The sequence below is a fragment of the Ascaphus truei genome, chromosome 18 (assembly GCF_040206685.1).
Source record: "Ascaphus truei isolate aAscTru1 chromosome 18, aAscTru1.hap1, whole genome shotgun sequence".
Taxonomy (NCBI): domain Eukaryota; kingdom Metazoa; phylum Chordata; class Amphibia; order Anura; family Ascaphidae; genus Ascaphus; species Ascaphus truei.
In genome coordinates, this window is record NC_134500.1 from 10,297,918 (window position 1) to 10,313,588 (window position 15,671).

Consider the following 15,671-nt stretch of genomic DNA (forward strand, 5'->3'; position numbering starts at 1 on the left):
CCAGTTTCTTATTAAAGTAAAAGGTTGAACACGACTGACAAATGTCTTTTCTTCAACCTCACCATGTTGTGGTTCGAATGCACTAATAGACACGTAATCTCGCTCAGCCTTTTACACATTGGAAAGACCAAAAGCCGCGCCAACCAGAAGAGAACGTCTTACCTTGGAGATGAACCCAGCTTGATGACCGTTTTCTCTGCCAGGGATTCCTGGGTTAATCGGCTGTCATCCTAGAAGTGAGCATAGGCAAGTTACATAGCTTTTCTTTTTGCCATTTAGTCTTTATTTTCTCTGCTGCATAGTTTTTCCACCGGGGTTCCTAGGACCCCTTCGGTTCCCCGGGGGCATCACTAAAGGGGTCCCTGCAATGTTCAGGTAATTCGACAATTGTACCAAATAGAGAAGAATTTGCAATGCATCTGATAGACGCGCTATTAGAGAGGGTTGGGGTTCCTTACACTGCATCTGATCTCAGACGCGCTATTAGAGAGGGTTGGGGTTCCTTACAATGCTTCTGATCTCAGACACGCTATTAGAGAGAGTTGGGGTTCCTTACAATGCATCTGATCTCAGACGCGCTATTAGAGAGTTGGGGTTCCTTACAATGCATCTGATCTCAGACGCGCTATTAGAGAGGGTTGGGGTTCCTTACAATGCACCTGATCACAGACGCGCTATTAGAGAGGGTCGGGGTTCCTTACAATGTATCTGATCTCAGACTCGCTATTAGAGAGGGTCGGGGTTCTGCAGAAATATAATTATAGGGCTCCTTAGCCGAAAAAGGTTAAACACTGATCTGCTGCACAGTTTGTAAATGTTGCTGCCTTGTTATGGTGCAAAATAGATTTGGGATTCATAATAGCGCAAAAGTGCAAAGCAGTTCACAAGCGACATATGTGCAGTTCCACCCCGATTTTATACCCCAGCACCCCACAGCATTGTGATGTGCAACACTCATTACATCTCTATATTGTTACAAGTATTGGGGACAAGACGAGGGGGAAACCTCGCTCAGCTGATTGTAAATAGGTGTGTGTCTAAGGGGAGGGTGAATTAAAGGTAAGGGCTGACTGGGATGAATTTACATTATAACAAAGAAGAAAAAGTATCCCAGATATATTTGGGGGGTATCGGAGGGCTATTATATATACCTATAATTGTAATATATATTACTACTATTAAAATGATAAGTATTAAACTACTCATTTATCCTCTCCTTACACATCTCTACATTGTGTTTCATTGGAAGGCACAACTCGTACACCAGGGTTTTGCAATTCACTCCCCAGGTGGAGGCTCAACTATGAGACGTGGGCGACGGTGCCATCTGGCAAGCCCCAGGCCCATTACCGTGCTGAAGAACGGCACCGAGTGGTCGTAGTGGTACTTCTCCTTGTCCGCCACGACCAGGTAGTGAGCCGCGTTAATCAAGATGCGCTTCAGATTCATCAGCGAATGGAGCAACCTGCGTAGCACGGAGAGGCAAGGGTGCAAAGACGAGAAGACGCCGTCAAACACAACGGTAGTGACAGAATCGTCAGTCAGCAGGAGAAACGCCATTCAGAAGAGCAGAAAAATGGGGATGAATAAATAAATGAATAGATTGTAAGCTCTTGAGGCAAGAATTCAAGTTGACTTGTGTGTCTGGAGATTCTGTCCCGGTCATGGGGATTACTGTGCGCCTTTGTAATATACACTTACCGTACACCGTAGTCAACCACGACGGCTTCTTTTGCCGTGCCGGTGATGGCGTCGTGGTGCTGGAATAGCCCCAGGTTGCGTCTGGCGTCCGTTAGCAAAGCATAATCGGAAAGGGGGTATTTGCTCTCCACGCCGGCTCTCCTTGCGTGATTAATAGCCAAGCTGTACAGGATCTCTGCCCCTCTGCCGGAGAAAATCCCACGTGTAAATCACTGCGTCTTAAAAACCTGCCGCGGACTAGACACGCGAGAAACCGTCGCGTGAATGCTGGTTATACTGTAGTTGCACACTGCCAAAATATCCCGGGAATAAGTACACCGAGTGTCACATAGTCATTTAGCGAATGGTATTTGCACAGAAAGTCGTTGGTGGCGTCAATTATTTGACTTCCCAGAGATTATTATTAATAGGGCGCCGGTCACGTCATTTGGTCGCCATCGCTTCGCCGCGAACCCACCCCGCCGCCAGCCACTTCGCTGCTAAGGTAACTGGCTCAACCCCCTACCCTAAATCCGTATCTTAAAACCCCCTACCCTAAGAGGCAGTATAGGAGCTTACAGAATAAGTGCCGTGTGGTACTGAAGAAGAGACCTATGAGGTTTGGAAATCTCTATACACTATAACTCGGGGGTGAGCAACTCCAGTCCTCAAGGACCACCAGCAGGTCCGGTTTTCAGGATATCCCTGCTTCAGCACAGGTGGCTCAGGCTTTGTGCTGAAGCAGGGGTATCCTGAAAACCTGACGGTGGCCCTTGAGGACTGGAGTGGCCCACCTCTTCTGTAACTGCATCTATGAAAAACGCTAAAAACGTTGGCCCACCATAAGATATCCCAAGCTGCATTGCATCTAAAGACGAAGAAGAACAGGAAACTTCAAATCTTCAAGAGAAGCCGGCAGTAATCGTACAAAAGACTAGTTCTCTGGTACATATTAATAGCACGAAGACACATTTCCTCTTCAGAATTATTATGTTTCTAATTCCCAAGAGATTCCCGTCTCATTAAAAAATACGTTCTCTCACTATTGTAACTGTTCTTCAGGTGAAACACAATGCCCCCCCCCATTTTCCTACCGGAGGTGGGACTCCAGCACGCGGTCCATGCTCTTGTAGAAAGGTCTGGAGGTGTAGTATCCTGTCCAGTAGTGATCTTCCCGGTCAGCGTAGGAGAAAAAGTCTCCGCTTACCACCGGGAAGTCGGGAGGTCGGATACCGGCTGCGACTCCCACCGTCTTGTATAGCGCGTCGAAGTATTCCGACAGCGTTCCAAACTGAGCCTATATGGATATATAGATATAGATAGGATATAGATATATAGAATTATTACTGCACTGGATAGACCAGGTCTGTACATGTGCTGGGGATGAAACTGATGTCTTTTGTACATACGCGACAATGAGAGGTAACTGTATTTTTCACTGGTAAAATATTTGATAAAATAATGTTTATAGCATTAGTACCCAATTAACACTAGCGGAATACCTGGCATGTTCAAATCGTTTACTAAGATACATAGAGTGCGCGTGTAACCAAATCTCCAGCTCAGGAGCTCGGAATGTACATCTATAATCAACTCTGTAGCTTCAAGAGTTAAGCATGAAAGAGCATCTATAAAATAACTCTCTCAACCCACCAACTTCATGGAGTTCCCTCAGGAACACCTATCGATATGCTAGGAAGGCCTCTACCCCATGTCGAAAAGGATTGTAGTCCCATTAATTTGAACGGAGCAGAGTAGCCATTGATTTGGTGTTGAGCGTCTTCAGTCCTCACCTGGACATGGAGCTCTGGGTGCGAGTTCATGTAATTAAAGAGCCGTTGGTAATTCAAGAATTGGGCATCCCACTCCTGAAGTTTGTCATAACGGAAATCGTCTCCAAGGGGGACGAGTAGCACCTTACTGCGGTATAACTTGGACTTTTTCCGATACTGATCCAACAGAAGATTGGCCCTGTCATAGAGAAGAAAAGCTTTGTAAGGCGATGGGGGTTACGGACACAATTATATCACAAGCCTTAGAGATAAAACAGCTTCTACCAAGTCTACTTTCTGTTTCATGCACCCAGAATCTGAATGGATAAAACAAAGCTCAGAGTTTCTGGGGCGCTGCCCCTTGTGTGCCCCCCACTTTTTGCCAATCTCAGGAAATCACTGAAAAACAAGCATCTGATTCGTGGTTATAAATAGCCATTTCCAATAGTTACTAAATACCTCTCTCTTTGTAAAAGTTGAATTCTAAAGTGGAAGCATTGAAGGCACTAAGTGTGTGTGTGTGTGTGTGTGTGTGTGTGTGTGTGTGTGTGTGTGTGTGTATGTATATCTATATAATAGAGAGCAGGCACATCAGGACTTAAGAAAAATGTTAATAGTTTATTACAAAACAATCAACGTTTCGGCTTTGAAAAGCCCCTGCGGTGAGACACAATGTTCATTGTGTGTTTTGTGATAAACTATTTTCATTTTTCCCAATGTGCCCGCTCTCTATCTTTTCCTGTATTCTAGTACTTTGTGGTTTGTACCCAGGCAGGATGCCATTTTTACTGGAGTGTCACCATACATTTTGTGTGTGTCTATCTATATATTTCACTGAATATGATGGGTTCTTGCATGGTTTTATATCACCCCTCATGCTGCAGCATTACTGGTCCAGTTCATATATACAGTATTTGTATACAGAGCGTTGATCGGGTACCCAGTAGAAACAGACGAAACTGTCAAAATCCATTTTGCCGAATTTCCCGAGCTTTCCAATCAAAATCCGTTCCACGGTGTAAAATCCGTCTACGGATTGTTCCAGTTTCAATCCGTGCGGATGAATTTAAAAAAAAACGCCATTGGATCCAATCCGCTGGTGGATTGTAACAATCTGCAATCCGAATCCACAGACTGGGTTGTTAAAACCCACCAGCGGATTGCAGAATCGCGGATTGGATTTTCGGTGATAAAAAAACGCAAAAGACGAATCGCCCGTTTTGACACCGATTCACGGAAATCCAACATAACCGAACGATCCAAGGCGGAACCAGATTCGACCCCCCAAAATTCGTCCATCTCTAGTAGCCAGGCACTTTGGGGCTCGCTTGTTAACTTTGTTGCAATAACAGGAGGCGGGAATGCTGCCTCAATGAAGAAGCAGGAGACAAACCCTTCATACGAAGTGGTGCCCATTGTCCTCTCGGGGTTGTATACTGACCGCTCGGCCACGTTCAATTCAGTGATGACTTTAGGTGGCACTTTCCACGGACAATTGATTCGCCCTCCCGGGAGACGTCTGAAATCAAACTGGCAGCAGATCTTGGGGTCGGGCCCGCAGGTGTGGGGCACGTCGTAACTATAAAACGGCATCATGTGGCAGAAGATATCGGTGTCGGATTCCGAGGCTGGAAATGGAATTGTACAGGAACAATTTACTTTGCCATCACACAAATAACATCATTATACTGACGTTAGCAGCACAGGATCCTCAATGTAGTTTTACATGTGTTATTCTACAATAAATAACACCCTACCGGCTCCAGGATCTAACACTGATTATCACCATCCTGCCGCCCCTACGATGTGAATAAAGCCCTCTAGTTTGACATATTTCTTTCTACACGAGTGGTACCCACTTTTCCTTTTCCCATCCCTTTCTTGTGTGGCACAAACAAAGCTCGTGTCATCACACCAGGAGAGTCAGGACATACTAGGACTACGTAACGTAGTTAGTAGTGTTGCTCCGGCTGCTGTAATGCACAATACGAACAACAACCCTGTATCTGATCGGAGAAGAAAGAGAGGGTGTTGGGTTCATGGCGGCTCACACCAACTCTTGTTGCTATGGCTTAGAAATAACTCACGTTCCCGCTGGCTACAGAGCCCATAAAGGAGCCTTCATTCTCTGCCAAACTGTTCCATTGTTAATGATAGGGTCAAAACGCGTCGGACCCTTTTCCTAAAACTCATCGTTATTTTTATGCAATAGGAAGAATAACTACAAATCCTTTCCCACCGAGCAAATCCTGGTTGATTTAAAAGAGCAAAAATCGACCTTTTCTGTGGTACCCTGATACAGCACGATACTTTGTAGAGAGGAATCCCACGCAGGCACAACAATGAAACTGAATCCAGGTGACAGTTGTCACCTGATAGCTGCTACAGAGGAACTACTGTGCTTTAGTGAACACCTCCCCGCTCCCCACACAGAGGGGTGCAGTGTGTTAGCAGAAAATGTGTGCGACAGCCTTCTGTGAACAAAAATAACTGTGACACTCCATGCCGAGCTGACATGACATCCTGGCAGCAGAGTGGCTGACTAAGGCACAATATTCCAAGCCAACATATTTAGGGCAAGTGCCAAAAACCTTGGTCCAATCATACCCCATGCCTGCCTCCACATGAACTCCAGGCTCCGTGTAGCAGCAAAGTGCTTCTTGATGGAGTAGTGTACTCGCTGGATCAGCATGCTGGTTATGTTGGAACGATTCAGGAGGTAGGGCATGGTAGAGCTGTGCCCAAAAGGGTCCACTGCCCAGCCGGACCGTGGGATGACACCTAGGGAGAAGAGTCAAGTTTAATCAAAACAAAATATACTTTTTTTCAATGTGCTAAGTGCCCTGAATCCATGCCCAGAGACGTGCAAATGTTTTCAGGGGTTTCTCCTAAATTTCGCGTTTTCACAAGATGTTTGCAAAAATTAACCCTTGCTCAAAAATACGTGAAAATGGGCAGTACCACGTCACACGGCCCCAGTTGTACAAATGTCTAAATGTGATTTGCGGGGGTGGGGGGTGGGGGAGGGGGGGAGGAGAGTAGGGGGTTAAATGGCAAATTTCGCCCTGGTTTTGCTAACTTTCCGGGAGCATTTTGCACATCTCTCCCCCACATCAATAACATTGAAACGATACAATGCGATCTCGATTCCTGCTCCGGGCCGCACAGCGCTAGGATTCCCTACCAATATTTTTCTTCAGCCATTGGTGACCTTCCACCATCTGGTCGATCATAGCAAAATAGTGTGTGTTGGCTTCGTCAGGCATCACCCAGCCACCTGTGGTCATCTCCAACTGGCCGTTACCAACCAACCTGCAGAAACCAAACACAGGCGCAACACTGTGACAATGCAGAACGGGGGGGGGGGGTGGGGTGGGGTTGTGTGGAACATCGGGCAGGTTTATACAGCAAAACGCATGTTATATATGATAAGGTAATGAATGTATGATGTTATATATTTGCCTATTATTGATGCACGAAGATTTGGAAGGTGATCACGCATGGTCATTTTTATGCAAAGCCATTATCAACCTTTTTGCCCCTTCCCCCAGGTCAAGGGTTAGACCAGGGGTCTCAAACTCAGTCCTCAAGGGCCACCAACAGGCCAGCTTCTATGGATATCCCTACTTCAGCACAGGTGGCTCAATCAGTGGCTCAGTCGAAGGCTGAGCCACCTACGCTGAAGCAGAGATATCAATAAAACCTGGCCAGTTGGTGGCCCTTGAGGACCGAGTTTGAGACCCCTGGGCTATACACAAAGGATTTCCCTTCGCGATTCCCATACGAAGGGAGCAAGAACGGGTCTAAAAAGGCAATGTCTGGCACTGCATCCCAGCAGCGAAGGAACAAGACGATGGTCACGGGGTCAATACCTGCGCACCGCGGCCCGCTTCTGAGAATTGATATTATCCCACCACTTGGAGAAGAAGGAGATCTCTGACCAGATGAACCTCCTGCGGGGATCCTCCTGCAGCTTGACCACCATGTTGTTCAGGATGTGCTGAGTCTGGTCATAGTAATACTTGTCAAAGGTTTTTATCCATCCTGGAGGGCAAATAGCAGAGTAGCCATGTGTAGACTGTGCAGGACAGGCCCACAGAGGTCATCCTCCCTCTAGCAGCGGTAACTGAGAATCGCCACAGGTCGTGTTAGGACCTGCATACTGGTCGTGACGTGGCTGCAGGCTTATAACGCTTTGGCCAAAGGGTTTAATTAAATGACCCTTACTCATGAAAATACTAACATTGAAGTATTTAACTGTGTATTTGTCACATTGGATGCAGCATTGGGTATTTTTGTCTTTTGTTGTAGTTTGCCTGCTCACAGATTACCCTACTCATTCAGGGCAAATCGGACTTCAGACCCTGGTTATATACTAAATGTCTTCCCAGCTACACAACATCTTAGCCCTTTTGCTGCTTTGCAATTAAGGGGGACATACAGCGCATTAGGTATCGTGAGGATCCGATCATCGGGAGGACCAACATGGATGCTTCCTGACTTCCCCGGGTGCACCAAGATGGCCACCTATACAGGAAGCCAGCCTCTGGTTGGAATAGCGATGGATTGCACCTGGTCTTACCCTTTACAAGACCTTCACTGGCGATCAGTCCCCTGCCTGTGCAAAGTACTCTGTGCCTTTTGTTCATACGCTAATCTTCCAGGGCCACCAACAGGTCAGGTTTTCAGGACACCCCTGCTTCAGCACAGGTGGTGCAGTCATTCTGACTGAGCCACCTGTGCTTAAGCAGGGATATCATGAAAACCTGACCTGTTGGCGGCCCTTGAGGACTGGCGTTGCCCCCCCCCCACCCCCTGCACTACAGAATTTAGTGACACCTAATCCGTGTATGTTGTGAAGGCTTCCACGTGGAAAATAAGGGTCAAAGTGATATATACAAACAATAAATAGGTGAGTAGCAAAACCTCACGTCACTATCGTTATTTTGTCGTATTTTCTTTCTTACCAGGATCGTTGTGTGAATGTGGAACCACAAACACCTGCAGCGGTTCTGCGTCCCACTCTTCAGGGTCATAGGTGATATCAAAACCTTGTTTCCAAACTCCGCCATCTACATTCTCAAAAGGCAACTGCGAGTATACGTCAATCATCTGTCAGGTACAAAGAGGGGGGGTTGCCAGGTGGCTTCTCCAAAAATACTGGACACACTGGTGAAAGGTGGGACGCGCTCGAGAGACACACACACGCTCACACACACACACCTTTCTCTGCTCCATGCTGTTTCCTCCTTGCCTTGGCTCCAACCCCAGGCTCCTGACAGCTCCTCCTGATTGGCTGCTGCTGGGTAATGCAGCCAATCAGGATGGAGGAAGCTGCCCAAACCCCTAGCAACAGCCCTCATCTCTCCCTGCTCGGGGAAATCGTGCCCCCCCCCAAGCTGGTCAGGCCACTATGTCCAGAGAGGTAACGCCGGACACATACATGTCCAGTATTACATTACAGTATGTCCAAATACAGGACAGTGGGGTTCAATACTGGACACCTGGCAACCCTACAAAACATGGGCCAAAACTAACAGATCAGAGGATATGGCATTTCGGCAAACCGCAACTCAGCAGCTGTCTGACTTTTTTATTTTTTTAAAGGCGACATTAAAAATCGCAGCCTCGGGCAGTCGGAAAGTAGAATTTCTTAGGGGCCTGTGAATGGGGGGTGGTTGTTAAACAAGTGTTACCTTTCCCCTTATCCCACCCTGTCCTTATCAGAGACCCAATAAAGATAAGGGGAGGGGGGACTCTGGCTGTACAAGCGCTCCCTCATCACACAGTGACATCACACAGTGACATCACACCGTGACATCACGCAGAAGGGAGCAGCCAGAGGGAATCGAACCGCTCCCAACTCTCACTTTAAAAAAAAGAAATTAAAAATACTTATAGGTGTCAGATTTAGGTAAGAAAAGCGTGAATGACGCTGGTGAGAGCCCTGACACAGGTCACTGGAATGAGTTCACTTTGCTCCGAAGAGGGATTGTCCTTTAATAATGTTTTTTTATGTCGTATAACACACACATTATTTTTCTTTTCATGTTTATATTGCAGCCCCGGCCTCGTCAGAGGGATCTGCGCCCTGATAAGCAGGGGTTTGCTTTACAGGCAACTCCAGCACAGGGCAAAGATTAAAGGGGCAAGTCGGCAAAAACATTTTTAAAGTTTTTTTTTCTTCTTTTTCAATATAGAATTGAAGCCGGCGGTCTCTGCTGCTGAACCCCATTAATTTCAGCTCCGGGGACCCCTACTTCCGGAGATACTTACCTCCGAACTAGGTGCCGGTAGCTGCCCCGGCTCAGCAAGCGGGGCTTTCCAAGTTGAAGCTCCCGCGTCACATGGGCCAATAGGAAGCCGCGCTGATGACATCACGGCTTCCTATTGGCTGGCAGGCCAGGAAATATCAGAAGCGCGGACATATTGTGAACCATGGTCTCCTCGGCTACCCAATTCCCAGGTGAGTACCTACGGAAGCAGGGGGTCCCCGGAGCAGAAATGAAAGCTCCGCTGATGATATAAATGGGTCTGGGATGGGTGTTCTCCCCGCGTTCCCACACGCGCTGCTCTAGTGCGGAGTTATCTCGGTGTAATATAACCATGCCGTGCAGAATTACAAACCATTCACATCGGGAAGTGAAGCAGGAGAATTGTAGGCAAACATAACACTACAAGCACAAGGAATCAGATACGTCCATCGTTAGAAAAACCTTCCTCCTCCTCCCCCCAGTAACCAGTTCAGAAGATACCGCGGTCATATTTAAAGGCATACAAGTGATATTTTTAAATGTAATTAGCTTTTGAATGTAAGCACATAGAAGGGTCGTGAGGCTTTTTAATTCAAGCGTTCAAATCCTAAAGAGAATTAAACAGGTGTCTTTTATATGTCAGTTATTATCCCTTTCCCTGCCAGAGGGGCCCGCAGCGCTGTGAAAGGGTTAAGATAATGCACTAGTGCTGGGGTGGCCAACTCCAGTCCTCAATGGCCACCAACAGGTCAGGTATTCAGGATCTCTCTGCTTCAGCACAGGTGGCTCAATCAGTCCCAGCTTCAACACGAGTGGCGGAACCAGTCCCAGCTTCAGCCTAGGTGCGTCAATCAGTGGCTCAGTCATTGACTGAGCCTCCTGTGCTGAAGCAGGGATATCCTGAAAACCTGACCTGTTGGTGGCCCTTGAGGACTGAAATTGTCCACCCCTGGTATAGCGAGTCTCTTACTTGCAAATCTGTCTTCTGCACCTTGCCTCCCACCGCCAACTGGCAGTCCTGTGGCGAGATGGAATAGAAGCTGAGCCGTGGGTCGGGGGACATGATCCAGGTCCCATTGGAGGTGTGATATGGAAGCAGCCCCGGCTGGCCCTCGGCATTAGCGGTGAGCTCCAGCACGGAGTCCTTGATGTGGCTGATAATCTCGTGGTTCTCCTCCAGAAGCTGCTCCAGCTGCTCTATCCGATTCTGCAGGACGGAGATCTGGCTCTGCCGGGAATGAGAACGTGATAGGGTCCGGTCGCTCTCATCTCTTTATCATCTGATCTCAGACGCGCTATAGAGAAGGTTGGGGTTCCTTACAATGCATCTGATCTCAGACGCGCTATTAGAGAGGGTTGGGGTTCCTTACAATGCATCTGATCTCAGACGCGCTATTAGAGAGGGTTGGGGTTCCTTACAATGCATCTGATCCCAGACGCACTATTAGAGATGGTTGGGGTTCCTTACAATGCATCTGATCTCAGACGCGCTATTAGAGAGGGTTGGGGTTCCTTACAATGCATCTGATCTCAGACGCGCTATTAGAGAGGGTTGGGGTTCCTTACAATGCATCTGATCAGAGACACGCTATTAGAGAGGGTTGGGGTTCCTTACAATGCATCTGATCTCAGACGCGCTATAGAGAGGGCTGGGGTTCCTTACAATGCATCTGATCTCAGACGCGCTATAGAGAGGGCTGGGGTTCCTTACAATGCATCTGATCTCAGACACGCTATTAGAGAGGGTCGGGGTTCCTTACAATGTATCTGATCTCAGACGCGCTATTAGAGAGGGTTGGGGTTCCTAACAATGCATCTGATCTCAGACGCGCTATTAGAGAGGGTTGGGGTTCCTAACAATGCATCTGATCTCAGACGCGCTATTAGAGAGGGTTGGGGTTCCTTACAATGTATCTGATCTCAGACGCGCTATTAGAGAGGGTTGGGGTTCCTTACAATGTATCTGATCTCAGACGCGCTATTAGAGAGGGTTGGGGATTCTGCAGAATTTCACAATATATTTACAAGGTCCTTACCCAAATCATCTATGTAAAATACACGTATCACAAAAGAATTCTCTCTCCCTGCTCCATGGAAATGGAATATAAAGATTAGAACAGGGGCTGCTTGTTTTTTTTTATGAGGAGGATCTTTATTCAAAGACCTTCTTGGAAAGCTGAATCTTACAGAGATGATCTGAGTCATACAAGAACGCCAAGTTCGGCTTTCAAACCAACACTGGAGAACTACACTGTAAATATTTTACTGCTGTATAAACGCAGACCAACCACACATTACACCCAACATAGACCAGGGGTGGCCAACTCATGTCCTCAAGGGCCACAAACAGGTCAGGTTTTATGGATATCCCTGCTTCAGCACAGGTGGCTCAATCAGTGGCTCAGTCTTTGACTGAGCTACCTGTGCTGAAGCTGGTATATCCTTAAAACCTGATCTGGTGGAGGCCCTTGAGGACTGGAGTTGGTCACTCATGACATAGGGTGATGGCGAGATCACACATAGGTTACGAAGATATACCACAAAAATGGCAGTCACCAACAGTGCTACATCTCTAAGTGCCGAAATTATATTTTGGCAATGGTTCAATAGGACGCTGATCATTTATCTGCTTCTCCTCATACCCGGGGAAAGTTGCCTCCGTTCTGTCTCCTGGGAGGATCGTGTTGCACTTTGTCCAGCATCAGATACAAGGAGAAGACGGCCACGCAAAAGATGGCCGCTCCACACACAGTCACCTGCTTCTTCAGTTTCATCCCTGGGAGCTGTAGGAACCGACCTGAAATACACAGCCACACATCCTCTGTGGAGGCAGACAATGGAACATAATACACGCAAGACTACATCTGGAAGCTAGATAGGCACGGCACTACTCGAAAAAGGAAGACTGCCCTGTATAGAATAGTACTGAGCACCTCTCTAGACCCCCGACCTTCACCTGCTCTCAGACCTTATACTAATGACACGAGAAAAGCAAAAACCGTATTCATGGGGTGCTCCATGACTGACTCGTCTTCCATTTTAGGATCAGAGCCACAAAATGGCGCTAAGCTCCCATTCATATGTAGCTGAGCCCTGTCCTGTGTGTCTGTGACTTAAAGCTGCAGTTCAAGCAATATCCTACATGTGTGTTTTAAATAAATCAGTTCTGAACTATGAGAAAAAACTTGTAGCATTTTCTAAACCATTTTTAATGTATTATAATGTAACAAGCATTTTTGTTTCTACAGCAACCATTTACAAAGTCACATCCCCTTCTCTTCTGAAACAGACTCTGGTTACACCTCTTTTGCCCTCTCTCTAGCAGTGCACCAATTGTATATAGTGCCTGCCTGGTCACATGATCTTCCCCACAGAACTTTGCATCCTGGGTAATCTCCTGCAGCCCTAACAGTGATATAAAGAACCCCCCCAGAGCTGAATCTTCAGTGATCGATTACAGGAGAACGGATCGATCTGCCGCTTAGCTAATCACTCGTCAGTGTGCGGATTGTATTGATGCACATATTGAATGGGAAAAAATGCAGCTTGAACTGCAGCCTTAATCCTGCTAATGATATATGTGGAAGTCAGTGGAAGCAATTTACCAGCACCGTTGTCTACTAGGATGAACAAGTAAACAGGGGCGGGGGCGCTGCTCGGCATTGCTATATGTTGAGGGGGTCAGTGGATATTTGCTTCTGAACGTTGCAAACGCCCCAAATATGTGAAGTCCTTAACCTTTCTACTGCCAGGACATGGCACATATTGCGCCGGCTGCAGAAGGGTTAATAGCAGATATGTGCTCCTACTTCTCTGAGCAGGGGGGCGGTGAAATGACGGAATTCATCAGAGGGGATTAACGGCTTTAAAACTCACAAATCCCTTTAAATTTGCTCTAAAACAGGACTGGCCAACTACAGTCCTCCAGGGCTACCAACAGGTTTTCAGGATATCCCTGCTTCAGCACAGGTGGCTCAATCAGTGGCTTAGTTGAAGGCTGAGCCACCTGTGCTGAAGCAGGGACTTATTGAGCCCCTTGTGCTGAAGCAGAGATATCCTGAAAACCTGACCTGTTAGTAGCTCTTGAGGACTGCACTATACCATCCCCCCCCCCCCCAGGCACGTACCTATACCCCTCCCCCCCGGCACATAACTACACTCCTCCAGACAAATAACTACCCCCCCCCCCCTTGAAGCACATAACTATAGACTCCCAGGACACAACTATACCCCCCAGTAACATAACTGCCCCTCGCCCCAAGAGCACATAACTATACCCCCCCACCCACATAACTATACCCCCCCAGTCACACAACTACCCCCCCCCCTCAGTACAATGAGAATGTACAGTCTGTATCACATTCTCCTTTTTAATATGTAATAAAGCTGTCATTATAAATGCAGCATCTGTATTCACACATTATTCCTTTTTTATACTGAATCGGGGGTGGGGGAGAAAGAGAAAGGAGGGGTGCAGGGCAGAAGGTTCACCCAATTACCCCTGCCCCAAGTTTCCATAGAATGAGACTGTTAGAAACATCTCCAGGCCGGGCCTGTGTATCCCCGAGGCTCCCCCCTGCTTGGTAGGCAGTTACAAACACCCCCCTGCCCTAGTTAGGGGGGGGGGCAGGGGGTATTTATAGCCTGAAGTTATGGATCTGTGACAGCGGTGGGCATGATAGGTAAGGGAAATGGGAAAAGTCTTATTAAAAGCTGCAGTCTGCGCCGATCGCCTCTACGTTAACCTCCTTTTAACGCGTCTCCCTTTCCGACGCGGCTTTTGTGTTTAAAAGACGACTGCAACGTTTAGGAGATGTAAGCGGTTGAAATAAGTGTCCAGGTTAAAATGGTTACCCGGGAGGATAAAATAGTTACCCGGGAGGATACAATAGTTACCCGGGAGGATACAATAGTTACCCGGGAGGATACAATAGTTACCCGGGAGGATAAAATGTAGCTCTCTCCAGAGCCCAGTGCTGTCTTAAGGATACCAAGGTAACCACAGATGCTAGATTTTTTTTATCACGGTTTTTAACACTTTTTAAAGAGCAGGATTCTAACATTATAGGCGTTAAAGAGGCAATTCACGCAGGCGATTGTTTTTGCACTTTTTTTTTTAGGATTGAAGCAGGGGGACTCCGGGAGCTGAACCCTATTCATTTCAGGTCCAGGGACCCCCCGACTTAGCTAGCTAGTGTTCAGGTAGTGGCAGAGTTTCAAAACTCCCGCGCCCTGCGGGCCAATCGGAAGCCGTGATGTCATCCGGCGCGGCTTCCTATTGGGCCACGTGACGCGGGAGCTTTAAACTTGCAAGAGATTCCGGCGCCCCTTACGGAGCAAGTATCTCTGGAAGCAGGGGCCCCCCGGAGCTGAAATTAGTGGGGTTCAGCTGCAGAGACCCCCCCGGCTTGGATTGTACCTTTAAACTTAAACAGGGGTGGTGGGGGTGGGAAGAGTTCACGCTTTAACCTTTACAAAGCTGGGGTGCTGGATAACTGTCATGTGACCGGATGCCGGAAATGGAAGTTTATGGGGGGCTTCCCTTCCGATCAGACAGGGGTCTCCATTTGAGTGGGCTGTCCGACCCCCCGGCCCCTTAGAAATGGGCCAGTGTACCAGGTGTGTGGGTTACGCCCATGGGTATCAAATTATAGGGGAATGACACCAAACTGTAACATGACTGGAGACTTCATCTCCCCAAGCAAGGGGAAGACGACAGCCTCACATTATATTAAAGAGGGGCCCAGATCCAGCCCCCGTTTGTGGATTTGGGCCTACGGTGTTAAATCTTGTAGGAACGTGTTCGTGCCTTTCGGCTGAGACATGAAATGGGCTTCCCAGAAAGGTTCAGACTTGCACCAATTCTGCACATTCCCAGACAAACGACAGGGCGCCCCGTGTGCGAAATACCAACCTCAGCGCTATAATAAGATTAGTAATCAGCAGCTGGAGCGGCAGGTGGGGA

At 47.6% G+C, this 15,671-nt stretch overlaps 1 protein-coding gene across 2 annotated transcripts in view; it reads right to left on the bottom strand.

Moving 5' to 3' along the window:
* MAN2A2 (mannosidase alpha class 2A member 2) overlaps nt 1-15,671 on the bottom strand; it is a 34,966-nt gene that overhangs the window by 14,621 nt on the left and 4,674 nt on the right. For both annotated transcript variants that reach the window (XM_075575479.1, XM_075575480.1), the window contains exons 2-13: nt 12,349-12,503; nt 10,677-10,934; nt 8,420-8,564; nt 7,325-7,496; nt 6,637-6,764; nt 6,060-6,233; nt 4,894-5,080; nt 3,474-3,651; nt 2,775-2,977; nt 1,702-1,884; nt 1,351-1,465; nt 163-230 (exon numbers count right to left, since the gene is read on the bottom strand). In XM_075575479.1, coding sequence (XP_075431594.1) covers nt 163-230; nt 1,351-1,465; nt 1,702-1,884; nt 2,775-2,977; nt 3,474-3,651; nt 4,894-5,080; nt 6,060-6,233; nt 6,637-6,764; nt 7,325-7,496; nt 8,420-8,564; nt 10,677-10,934; nt 12,349-12,480 — 1,943 coding nt within the window. In that variant the 5' untranslated portion in view covers nt 12,481-12,503. The remainder of the gene's footprint in view (nt 1-162; nt 231-1,350; nt 1,466-1,701; nt 1,885-2,774; nt 2,978-3,473; nt 3,652-4,893; nt 5,081-6,059; nt 6,234-6,636; nt 6,765-7,324; nt 7,497-8,419; nt 8,565-10,676; nt 10,935-12,348; nt 12,504-15,671) is intronic.